At 40.5% G+C, this 12,777-nt stretch overlaps 2 protein-coding genes across 7 annotated transcripts in view; one reads left to right on the forward strand and one right to left on the reverse strand.

The window, feature by feature from the left end:
- The first annotated feature begins 194 nt into the window (after positions 1-194).
- LOC117961618 (galectin-3) lies at positions 195-5,199 on the forward strand. 6 transcript variants are annotated; one of them, XM_034900426.1, is made up of 6 exons: positions 195-416; positions 1,863-1,873; positions 2,123-2,695; positions 2,855-2,943; positions 3,048-3,219; positions 4,623-5,137. In XM_034900426.1, the coding sequence occupies exons 2-6, from the start codon at positions 1,868-1,870 to the stop codon at positions 4,779-4,781; spliced, it is 999 nt and encodes a 332-aa protein (XP_034756317.1). In that variant the 5' UTR covers positions 195-416; positions 1,863-1,867; the 3' UTR covers positions 4,782-5,137. The 6 variants fall into 6 exon arrangements, with proteins under 6 accessions (XP_034756317.1, XP_034756316.1, XP_034756314.1 ...); XM_034900425.1 differs by having other exon boundaries at positions 270-416; positions 1,863-1,909; XM_034900423.1 differs by having other exon boundaries at positions 317-416; positions 2,015-2,695.
- Positions 5,200-5,665: 466 nt separating this feature from the next.
- The window catches only part of LOC117961855 (mitogen-activated protein kinase-binding protein 1-like), a 24,202-nt gene continuing 17,090 nt past the window's right edge, over positions 5,666-12,777 (reverse strand). The window contains exons 25-32 of the mRNA XM_034900788.1: positions 12,463-12,542; positions 11,082-11,207; positions 10,460-10,635; positions 9,532-10,143; positions 9,343-9,424; positions 8,607-8,695; positions 7,540-7,625; positions 5,666-6,060 (exon numbers count right to left, since the gene is read on the reverse strand). Coding sequence (XP_034756679.1) covers positions 5,821-6,060; positions 7,540-7,625; positions 8,607-8,695; positions 9,343-9,424; positions 9,532-10,143; positions 10,460-10,635; positions 11,082-11,207; positions 12,463-12,542 — 1,491 coding nt within the window. The 3' untranslated portion in view covers positions 5,666-5,820. The remainder of the gene's footprint in view (positions 6,061-7,539; positions 7,626-8,606; positions 8,696-9,342; positions 9,425-9,531; positions 10,144-10,459; positions 10,636-11,081; positions 11,208-12,462; positions 12,543-12,777) is intronic.

Below are 12,777 nucleotides of genomic sequence, written 5' to 3' on the forward strand. Positions count from 1 at the left end.
ATAACATTTTCTACATCAATTTCAATGTTTTGATTTAGTTTCCAACCTAGCATTCAACTATTTGACTCACACACATTTGTCCAGGTTCATGTAATTAGACCATCGTAACTTCAATTATCAGCTGAGGTCTGGGAATGCAGTCTCCTGGGGACAAAACAATGAAGAAAAAATAGTGTGTTCAAAACTTCAATGCTACAAATTCAGCCATTCTGTCTTATTTCCAAATGTGACATGTGAGGGTGAGGTATTTTTTCTGACAGTGGAGTGATGAGGTGAGGAGTGGCCAAGCAGTGAAAGGGTCCATGTCTATAAAAGAGTGTTTCAATGTGCTCGGCTATAAGCTGACTGATTCACTTTAACTACACCACGGCCTGCAGCCTGCTCCACTGGCACCTGAGGACTAAAGACCAGAAAAGGTAACTTCTAGTCTTAATCTTAATCGGTGGCGGTTTAAATAAAATGATTATTGTTTCTGTGGATCGGAACCCAAAAAGTTTGCTTGCACCCAATACTAGAAGATCCATTAGTACCAGCAAAATAATACATTCTATAGTCTGTGTCCTGCTGGAGAGCTAAGGTGTGTAGAGTGTATATAATATAAAAAGTAATGTATCTTCATATGTACACTGTAACAAATATAACGTTAAATTTACAGTAATTTACTGGCAACAAGTTACTGTGAATTCTTTTTAAATAAAGGTACTGTACTTCCATTAACAGTATTTCATGCATTCACTGTAAAATACAAAACAATTAAACACAATAAAAGATTTTTTAAAAAGTAGTACAAAAGTACAGTAGTTTACTTTACTATTTACAGTACTATAGTGGCTATATTGTGATTTTTTTTACATTAATGCTTTGACTACATTGACGTTGTTTGAGCTGTAATACTTAGACTACTATGATTTCAGCTGTAATACTTAGACTACTATGATTTCAGCTGTAATACTTAGACTACTGGAATTTTGTCATGTTGACAAGGTTGTAATGTAACTTTACAGCATTCTACTGTAAAATCATATACAGTAGTGGTACTGTGAAATCTAAAGTAAGATTTCACAGACAATACATAAATGCATCTTATCTGTTAAAATGCTTTTGATTGTTGGGCAATGTTATCAAAACTATGGAAAAGCCCTACATCTACATGTATTAATGATTATATACATAATTATAATGTGATTTAATACGCTTTTAAATCATTAACAATTTTGGAAGTTAAACCCCCATAGCACATTCTTTTCTGTGTTCAATGCATTTCTTAGGTAGCAACAACATTAAGAAGTAGAATAAAACAGCAAATGTATAGTTCTATCATATTTCATGTAACAGCAATTAAATTTGCAGTCCCATAAACGACCATATATTATTGGTAGGACCTGTGGACACCAAAGAATCATTGATACTGCACATTCGCAGATAAGTCAATGATATAAGCTTGAATAAATATGCCGTTATGTTTCTGTAACAATATACTGTATATATATATATATTTAGATGGACACACTCAACCAGTGCACCATGTGCAGACCCTTTGACATGTTGAGAAGCTGTAGAGTCCTCTGCTGGTCACCTAGAGAACTATTTCCTCTCTCTGAAGGCTGTTCCAGCTCCGTCTGACCGTGCATGACAGTGCAGGCTCGGTATCTTGTGTTAAATGAATGTCTTGTTTTGTTTTCCTTTGTTAGTTTCCATAGCACAATATTACCATTTTGCTTTGCAATTATAGACGTGATCTCTTTTGTTTCTTTCTGTCTTTAGTTTTCTGTGTCTGTTGGTCCTCAGAGACAATGTTGTGATTTTTTTAAATTTTTGTTTTTTATATATATATATATCTGCACTTAATCTCCTTCTGGCAGGCAGAATGGATGTAAGTACCGCCTCAAATTCTCAGAACTCGACTCTGGTAAGAATAACACAAATCACTGAAACTGTTGTCTCCACATTTTCCATCTAAATATGAATGCTTGAATTTTTGCTTTTGTCAAACGGCCATGTTTGCAACTGCAAGTTGTTGTCCTCCATCCTGTCCACCCTCTCTCTTCCTCATGTCTCCGCCCCGGCCCCTGACCCTGACCCTTCTATCTCTCCATCTTCCCCCTCTCCTTCTCACTCCCAGCATTCTGAAGCTCTGTGTGGCAGCTGCCCGTCCTCTGGTTCTGCTCCACAGACTAACAGCCTTTGGCCTAGCCTGCCGCAGCCTGGAACTGGTTTCCCTGCATGGCCAGGACAACCGGGACAGTCCACCCAGCCTGCACCGTGCTGGACTGGCCAGCCAAACACACCCTGCTGGCCTGGGATAACACCAGCTCCGGGATCGGCCCCCCAAGCCATGACACCAGCCCCTGCACCAAGCACAATCGTAGTCCAAGCTCCAGCTCAAGTTCCAGCTCCAGCTGCAGGGCAGCCATGCCAGCCCTGCTGGCCAGGCCCCCAGTACCAACCTTACCAGTACCAGCCTCCACAGTATCAGCCTCCCCAGCAACCAGCTCCAGTTCAAGTCCCTACTCAAATTCCAGCTCCAACTCCAGTCCCAGTCCCAGCACCAGCTCCTGCTACCAGCATCCGCCCGAATGTACCAGGATGGCCTGCCCACCCTGGCTGGCCCTATAACCCAGGGCAATCCGGATGGCCTGGACAAAGTCCACCTGCCCTGCCTCCACACTGGCTTCCACCCACATCTGGACCTCTTGTGAGTCAACAGAAAGAATTTGACTTGCATGCATCTAAGTGCTCTATGCTAATGTTCAGGAGAGACAGAGACAGGATACTGATAGATATACCATACTGTGTGTTTGATGCTTTATAATTCATGCTGTTTGAATGTTATTCTCTCACTCTCTCTGTTTAGAGTGTGCCATTCAACTTGAACCTGGCCCGGGGGATCTATGACAAGATGATGATGACCATCTTGGGTAATGTCAAACCCAATGCAAAAATGTAAGCAAAATAACTCGGTTTGCTTTTTGAACCAGTCTTATTCCCGTGTACAAAATCTATACAAAATACATAAGCGTGACCAGGGCAGACAATTTGTTCCACAGGTTCACCGTGAACTTTCTGAGAGGCAACGACATCGCCTTTCACATCAACCCCCGCTTCAGTGAGGGGGGTAAACAGGCGTTGGTCCGTAACCACAAAGTGGCTGAGCACTGGGGCCCAGAGGAGAGGGACCTGAAGGGACCGTTCCCCTTTGCTCAAGGGAGCCCATTTGAGGTGAGTGTGTAGAAAAGAGGAATGGGAGGGGGCGGTTAGTTGAAAAGCGGTGCTTAAAGTTGCTATGTATAGCATGTTGACGTCAATAAATCCATACACCATTCATTTGGAGACATATGTTTACCTGAAGTGTCCGTGGCTGCTACTAATCCACCATCGCTTCTCCACAACACAAATACATTATATAAGCCACTGATCATTTCATTTAACCCTCATGTTGTCCTCAGGTCAAATTGACCCGTTTTCCTATATCAATGTTCTTTTTAATTCCCCAAAATAACATGATTGATTCCACACAACGCTCTTTGGCAAGTACAACTCTCTACTTTCATTCATTTTGGAGTTTCTTATTCAATTTATGGCGTTTGAAAAAGTTGAAGTGGTTTCAAAATAGTGTAAAAGTAGAGTAAAAGTTAACATATTCCAGTCTGTAATTATCCATTAACATACATTCCTTTAAATAATTCCTAATATCTTTAGTAAGTTAGTGTTACGTAGTGTTGAAGATGTCAAAAAAAGTGACAAACATTGGGGAAAAAAGCACCAAAAGTGTTGAAAAATGGGGCAAAAAAGTAACAAAAAGTTAAAACTTTTTTGACGTAAATATAACATATTATCTTTAGTTTGACGGTTATTTTTTGAACTTCTGGTCAATAAACCTCATTTAGAGGGGAAATTACACATAATGTTTGAGTTTGAAATGCAGAAATTGGAAATTATTTAGACCAAAATTAAAGGAATGTACTGGATGTTGATAGATAATCACAGACTGGAATATTTACTCAAATCAATTTTAAAACCACTTCAATGTTTTTTCCAAATGCTATAAAATTGAATAAGAAACTCCAAAATGAGTGTAAGTAGAGATATGTACTTGCCAGAGAGTGTTGTGTGGAATCAATCATGTTATTTTGGGGAATTAAAAAGAACATTGATATAGGAAAACGGGTCAATTTGACCCGAGGACAACATGAGGGTTAACCATGCTGCATCTGTTTGTGGTAACACTTGTTCACTGGTGTTGATGTTGCACATGGTAACTGACTCTAGGTCACTTTCTCATGGTTAACGTCAGGCTAACGTTTGGAAAAGATGGAAAGGGTTGGAAAGTCGTTTGTGCAAGCGGGTCCTAGATAAGGGAACTGGTGCCCTGCAGGAAGACTCCTGGAGGTCAGTGGGGCGGGGGTCTCATGTAGATCAATTACATCTGTAACAATTGTGCTTTAAAGGCAGCGCCAGTTACATTTTACACCGACATTAAAATATCGTAATTATACCACTCATCACTTCCTTCTACTCCAACTTTTGGTCCTGCAGAATGACAATCCTAAGAAGGTGTTTTTCTTTCTAAAGCACCGTCACAGTCTCGATGAAAGTCCTTTCTTCGTGTTCTGCTCTTCCAGATGAAGATCCTGTGCACTCCAGAGACGTTCAGGGTGGCCGTGAACAACATCCCACTGTTTGAGTTCCGACACCGAATCCGAGAGCTCAACCAGATCGACAGAGTCAACATCCTGCATGACGTCGTCCTCACCTACGTCAACGTGGAGACACTTCCATAGAAAGCACACTATTACTCATGCAGTACATTAATCCTCACGTCCAGGACACAGACGTGTGTGAGTGTGTTGTAAATGCACATGATGCACACAAAGACATATACAAATGTATCAGGAAGCTTCAACATCAACCAAATGTGTTAGTATGGGATGTCTTATTAATTATGGCATGAGCTGAGCTCATTCTATACGCTACTTCCTCTACTACATAGCTAACATTTAATACATATACACACATTTCTGTTCTATATGTAGATGCTTCTGTATCTGGTGTGAACAATAGTTTCTATATTGTTAAATTGCTACTAACTGAGATTAATACATGTGTTAATAGTGCCATAAAAAAACAACACGGTCTATTAGATATCCATTAGGGTTCTGTTAACTGTACTAATTCTTCAATAAAATTATCAATCAAAAATCTGTACCATTGTTTATTTTTTAAGAGAGCAGTGCAACAGTTTGAAGAAAAATCTCTTTCAGAGAAAGATCAAATATAATCCCATTTGGACATTACAACAAAAACGTGCAGAAGGAACATAGACTAACAGACCTTTTAGGATACATATTAAGGAATCTATCCTGGACTTCCTCAAACCTCGGACTGTAACATATTTCAAATGCATCCATCTGTAGATAGTACCTGACAGAAACAGTTTAGCCCCATTTGCAGCAGGGCTTAAGGATGGCCTTTCTTGCTTTAATGCCTCCCTGAGGACACATGTTAGGGTTTCTCTACGCCTAATGACCTGTGCTCTTCATATAATCATAACATCAATCATCATAACTTCATCATTCATTGCATTAATTTAATTTGACTTTAAAAAGAAGGAAACAAAGACACTTGAAAAATGACTTTTTGTCGCTTTTCCAGTGCATCCTACTCGGCATTCATTTCTTTTAACTTCTCCAAATATAATGACATCTCATCTGCATTCAGTCCATAAAAAAAGTTTCAAAAGAGCTTTGTGCAAATAACAATTGTTGCGATTCACAGTGCTACTGCGTGTGCATGTGTGTGTGCAGACATCAGTCTACCTCCTCACGTCTTGGTGTCTAGTCTCCTCTCCACAGACTTCAGCAGCAGCTCAGCGTACTGCTCCAGCAGAGCCAGGGCCTTCTCTCCTTCCCCTTTGACCCTGTGGTCCACTCTGGGCTCGTCCCACTGCGAGGGGGGGTGAGGCAGAGAGTCCAGCTCGGTCTTGATGGTGAACAGCGCCTCGGACAGAATGCTTCTCATTTCTTTCTGGTCTTCACCGGGCTCTTGGCTGCATTGTAGCACCTGGTTTTAATAAAGACAGACATATGAAAAACAGACAGCGTGTCAGTGTCTTTCCCTGTTTGATCCGTTCATCAAAGTAAAGACACACCCGTCTACGGCTCGCATCAACGGAGCCCCAGGAAACACTTTGGACACTGAATCTTGCTAAATAAATGAATTTGTGTTCCAGTCTTTATGATTGGTCCCCTGTCTTGTCTCTATCTGTGTGTGTCTGTTTATGTGTGTGTTTGTTTATGTCTGTTTTCTGCATGTATTATTTGTAAGCTGTGGACCTCACTCTTTCTGTTGTGTTCTTTTTGTCCCCCCCCACCCATCTTTCCTCTGTAAGTTTTCTTATGTTCCAGTGCTTTGCTCTGGGTTTCTCTGTGATTTGTCTTAACCCTTGTGTTGTCTTCCTGTTGACTTGTTGTCTTTCTGAGTTAAAATTGAAAATTAACTTATTTATTGTTGTTGTATTTTCAACATTTTTGTCACTTTTTTATTTGCTTTTAAAGCTTTTTTTTTTTAAAGTTTTTGTAACTTTTCTCAACATTTCTTTAAATTCAAGGTGAAAAAAACTAATTTATTTAACATTATTTTTTATTGTTGAATAAGAAAAAGAAGCAAAGCTCAGATCAGAGGATGATGAGTGGATTACAGACTGGGACATGTCAAAGTCTAGTCACAATACTGTTTTGAAACCATTTAAAATTTTATGTTTGGACAACTTGGTTGAAAGAAACCAATATTTCTGATATTAAAAAACAATGAATATGGGTCAAATTTGACCCGAGAACAACACAAGGGTTAATTTGCAGAATAAAAATAGAAAACATTTGAGCTAAAAAATAAAAACAAGTATAGAAAAAAATCCATGTGTGTTCCTGAAGCAGGTTGTTGAAATTTCACGTAGAGAATGTAAAAACACTCGACTAGGGCTCAGGTCTTGTCTCTAAAAAAAGTGAAACATGTTCATTCCTAAAACAATTAGTCATTTAATCAATCCGTCAAATGGAAGAAGTTAATTTGAAACTAATTTCATAATCGGTTTATTATTTTTTTTTTTTTGCCTGGCCGCTTATATTTACATATCACCAGGTTTGACTTTATTTTCCCAGTAGTAACTATGATCTCAAAACATTGTCAAAAGGTAAATGTCTGGATTTCATCCCAGATACGATGTGCAACGAGCAGCATAAAATACACTGAGACAAAATGGTGCATGAAAACAAGATGTAGGATTTTAAAAATAACCAAAATATCAACAATAATATCTATCTTTTTACACAATTTATGACAATAAGAGGAATATGAGTGACAGCATTACCAGGCATGAAATGTGTGAGAAAGTATTATCTTTCCCAATTTTATGTTCTTTCGCGCTCTCTTAACTCCCCCCCCCTTTTTCATTTTCCCACGTGCACATTCAGACACACACAGACATTCAGACACACACACACACACACGCACACACACATGCACACACACTCACTCACTGACCGTGGTGTAGAGCGTGGCTGTTTTCCTCAGACTGTTGTGAAGCTCCGTAACAGCCTGCCTACAAGTTTCCAAGGTGATGGAGAGATCTGCAGAGAGAGAGAGAGAGAGAGAGAGAGAGAGAGAGAGGGAGGGACTCTTTCAAGTACAACGCTGCATGTGGCAAATCCGGGAGTTCACAACACGCACACACTGTACAGCGCATGCACAAAAACACACTGATATCGAGCGAAGTAGGCACACTTGAGCAAAAGGTTGAAGATCATAAAAAGAAAAGAAAAAACAAACAAAAACTTGGTAGCAGGAATGAAACTATAGAAGGCACACATGAGGAGGCTGCTGTACAAAGCCAGTGTGTGAGCTGTGGAACTGAGAAAAAGGATTTCACAGCTGATATCCTCCGGCAACACACAGTTGTAGGTACAAATGTGGACTGGATATTATCTAGTGGCATTTATGGATTCTGTGTTCTCACATTGAAATGAAATCTGTTGCCTTTGTGAGGCAGTCACCTTCCACAGAACAGCGGGCACAGAAGCGTGAAGAACAGGATGAAAAAGTTATTTTGAGAATCATCTCAGCGTTGGAACTCTAATAGATACCTTTATTTATTGAGGAAGTGAGCAGTGTGAGGAAAAACTATCTGCAGTGGCGCATCAGTTAACTGAGGCTCTATAAATCACCAAAAGGGCCTCTTTCTATTACTGTAGATTATCAGGGTCTGTCCTTTGAGCAAGTGTTAATGTGTTTAGCACATTTCATAGCAATCAGCTTTTGATATGTCATGTGGAATATCAAGTCTGTTGTCAGGCTTGTTTTCCTCAACTAACAGATCTCAAAATCAACCAAAAGAGTAGAATTCAAAACGTCCAACGTCCCTTCATCTGTGGACTCACCCGTGTAGTCACAGTGTTGACAGCAGGCGGGCACAGAGACAGATGGAGAAACGTGAGACAGACAAGCAGACGGACAGACAGGGCGAGCAGTGGGAAGAGATGCAGTGATGGAGTGATGGAGAGGAGGAACGGTAGCGATGGACAGGTTGATACAAGAGCTGTGGGAAGCCAGACCTGGATGGGGATCAGCACTCGCTGCGTGGGCCTGTTCAGGCACCAGAGGGCACTCTTTGGCAGCAGCCACCTGTAATGGGACCTTGGCACTGGGAAGAGATGTGACAAATGTGGGTCCGTTTTAAACACTTCTCAAACAAAATGCGGCTAAATGTTTAAATGTATGTCTTTTGTTAATTATTATGTCGGATAAGTGAAATAAATATGAACGTAGGTACATAGAGCTTGCCTTGATGTCAACTAGGAAATGTATAGCTTTAAAGTGGAAGGCATCCGACCGCCCCCCCCCCCAGCAATAGTCCACTGGTGAAGGGAACTCTCATGCTACTTTATTATAAGAGCAACCTCATAGAGAATTTGGCTTGTGAATTTTTTACATTAATTATTTATTTTTATACTGTTATCTTTATACTGTCTTTTTCTTTTTCTCTCTATACTGTATTTTTCTTGCGGAAAACTGCTGCAGGAAATTTCAATGTCTTTGTAGGAGTCATCCCAAAAGGATTACTAAAGAGAAGTCTAAGTCTATTATTATTAGGGACTATGACAACACTGTTATCTGAGTGCATTTATTGGGTTCTTGTTTGTTGCTTTTGTATGTCTTATCTGTTTAGTCCTGTTTTAGTTTGTGAAGAACATGAAATATGAGGAATGAGATGTATAAATGCACTCCTTCCTGTTTTTCTTTGCAAAAAACAAAAATATTAAAAGAAATGGTTCAACATAAAAAACATACCTCTCTGAAACAGAGTCCTTCTTGTGTCTCATTGGTAGTGAACTTGGCAAAGAAGGACTTAAAGACAGTTTCCTCCCCAGTGCTGAAGACAACAAAATGTACACAAAATCACACACAGGCAATCTACTTTTTAGTTCCTTACTTGTGTGTGTGTGTGTCCCATGGAGAGCCAATGGCTGGCGGTCTAACCTCTGTTTCCAGGCGTAGGTGTAATGTTGCATCCAGGGTCTACGGTAGAATTGGACACCCTCGCCGGGTCTCCGGACCCACTTAAGCCTGACATCCCCTCCAGACAGAAACTGCGGCGAGGGCTGAGAAGCTGTTTGGGAAGCGGGATGCGAGAGGGCGTGATGTTGTGGGTAAAAGACGTGGGTGAAACCGTAGCCATAGGATGGGGAGAAGCTGGGGAGGGACTGTTTGGCAGAGAACTCGATAAGAGGGACGATGGCGATGAGACAGGAGAGGGGGTGAGAAGGGGAGGTTGGATCTCTAGCTCCCCACATGACCTGGTCTCCCTGGGGAAGGTGGGGGAGCAAGGTGGAGTGCCCGTCTGGACAACCTCTCCCAGCGAGGAGGAGCGGCTGCTTTTGGCCATGGAGCTGGCAGTGGGATTCATGTAGGAGTGGTAGGGCTTCAGTTTGGGGCTCTCCCAGGACAGTGGGGACCGGGGAGACTGGGGGGACCCAGAGGAGGGTGAGGAAAAGTGGAAGGAAGGCTGGGGAGGGTCAGGATTCAGGGAAAGCTGCTGAGGTCTTATGTGGAACTCCCTTCGGTCCCTAGAGGGCACAGGGGAGTGTAGATCTGGAGACAAAATAGAGAAGAAGGGATTTGTTTTGAAACAGAAGTATATTTAATCATGTTACGTCAAATGTTAAGAATTAAGTGGATGACTTTTAGTTTTACAACATGTAAATGTACCAATTCCAGGTAATTATGCAAAGTCGGAGAAGCCTATTTTGAATTTATCACAGAAGATCTGAATGCAAATTATGTTTAAGTGTCTCACAATGCACACCAAAATGGAGTTTATTTAGCTCATTGAATAATCTCACCTAAATATTACAGAAGTGCCAGCAACTACATTGTAATAAATGAACAAACTGATGATGAAACGTACAGTCTGAGGCCAGGTTCTGGGCAGAGTGGGCTTTCTGTAAACATGGTGCTGGGTCCAGCAGCTGCGGAGCTTTGGATGGAGGGTTGGACAACCTCCACAGGTGGCACCCTGAACTCTTCCTCTTCTTCAGGGGTCTAAGGGTAGGAGCTCCGTCTCCCTCTGAAGCATCTAACCCGCTAAGAGGCAACACAGTGGATTTCAGATCCCGTCTGAAAACAACAACAAAATTGTAAATTAAGAGATTAGATTAGATTATACTTTATTCATCCCACGATGGGGAAATTTTGTTGTAAATTAAGTCTTATTTATTTGCATCTGCTTAAGAAGTTTAGATCATAGTTCAGTTTCACCCTGCTTAGTTAACTTATCCATTATTAATCTTTAAGTAACAGCAGGATTTTCAGAAAATGTTCTGCTTGTAAACAGTGTAAATATAATATAAATATATAATATATATATATAGCTTAGTGTGACCTCAGGATTTCCTGGTTGTCATTCATGTTTTAGAACATTTCTTTATGCAATTTTGATCTTTTGCATTTATGATTCATTAATCTAAGTCTGCCAAAGCAGCATTGGTCTAAAAATAAACTGCAGCTGCGAGTCTGTGTTTTCTTCTTACTGTGGCCCCTCTTCCGGGTTTCTGCTCCGGCTATCTTCCATCAAGGGCCGTACTTTTGACACCGGGGGCTTAGCATAGTGGCTGCTGGGTTCCTTCCCCTGCACTTTAGCAAACAGAGGAATGCCCCTACACAAGGAGAAGGCATAGTCAAATACACAATATATACTTATACAGTAAGTTAATGGGATTTTATGACATTTTGGGAAAACGATAATTTTCTTTCTTGCATAGATTGAGATGAAAAGACTGATGCCATTCTTATGTCTGTACACTAAATATGAGGCTACTCCCAGCAGAGGTTACATTTGGACAGAGCCAGTCTTTCTTCAGGTTGTAGTTGTAAAGTCACGAGAGTGGTATTTTATAAATATATCAGGAACATATATTATCACAAACTATTTCTTGGCCAGGAGCAGTAGCCATAATCATGATACATGCAGGAATAGTTAGCATTTAAGCTAAATTTAACATGGATGTCAATGGAATAATGCTAATAACAATTAGTATATATTAATACATCAACATAGACTATATCAAGACTATATCAAAGTAGATATTTAACAGTGCATGCTTCATACAGAAATACTCTTTCAAAAGCTACCCAAGGCAAAGAGAGAAGAGTTAGAGCAACATGTCCTCTTAGTAAAAAAGTAACGGCAAGAGAGGAGGGTCTAAAATATGAGACCACAAATGCAATACGACTTTACACCACTAGTCAATGTCTCTAATGAAACACAAGTTGGAGCCTGACAATGTTAATAAGTGAGCTTTTTGGAGCTGTTTGCCTGTTTCCAGTCTTTGTGCTAAGCTAAGATCAGCGGATGCTAGTTGCAGCTTCCTATTTAGCAGACAGACATGTTCCGTGTCCATCTCGTCATGTAACTCTCTGCATAAAGCGAATCCCGGAAGCACATTGAAAGTATTCTCGAACTCATACTGTGTTTTACAGCTTGATGTCTTGCTGCATGTTCATTATCACGACTAAAAAAGTAAAAAGGACAAACACAACAATCTTCCTAAAATTACCTAAACATAGTCTTTGATGTGGGAGACATGATCAATTGATGTAGGGGTTCAGTTCCCACTATGATGCATACATCACAGATACATACATACATAAAGATCACACATATGTTGTGTTCCTGAGTAAGCCACTTAACCCCTAGCTGCTCCAGAAGTGTGTGACCTCTGACATACACATTGTAAGTTGCTTTGGATAAGAGCTTCAGCTAAATGACATGTAACAACAATGTCTTTTAAGCTGACAGCTTGGCTACTTCAGGAGGGTACCCAGATGGTTTGGTGAAGCAGTGTGTGTGATTCCACATGGGTTTGTAATTATAGCTGTGAGTCCACACTGGTCTGAAGTGGTCAACAGTACCTGTTATTATGTCCTCTGGCCAGGAAGCGTGAAGACATACTGAGCCGAGGGAGCCTGCTCTGCTCCTCTGCTGTGGGCAGTCATCAAGCGTGAGAAAAACAAAATATTAAGGAAAATAGAGACAGTGGCAGTGAGAGTAGAAAAACACACAGCGACACAAAGAAAATAAATGAAAGAGAAACGGAAAGTGGACGAAAACCAAAAACGCTAATCTATATTGTTGGCATGTGAGATCATTTAAAGGAATAGTTTAACATTTTTGGAAATAAGCACATTCATTTTTTTCCCCTGAGATAAAAATATAGAATATATATA

This window comes from Etheostoma cragini, chromosome 18 (genome assembly GCF_013103735.1).
Source record: "Etheostoma cragini isolate CJK2018 chromosome 18, CSU_Ecrag_1.0, whole genome shotgun sequence".
NCBI lineage: Eukaryota > Metazoa > Chordata > Actinopteri > Perciformes > Percidae > Etheostoma > Etheostoma cragini.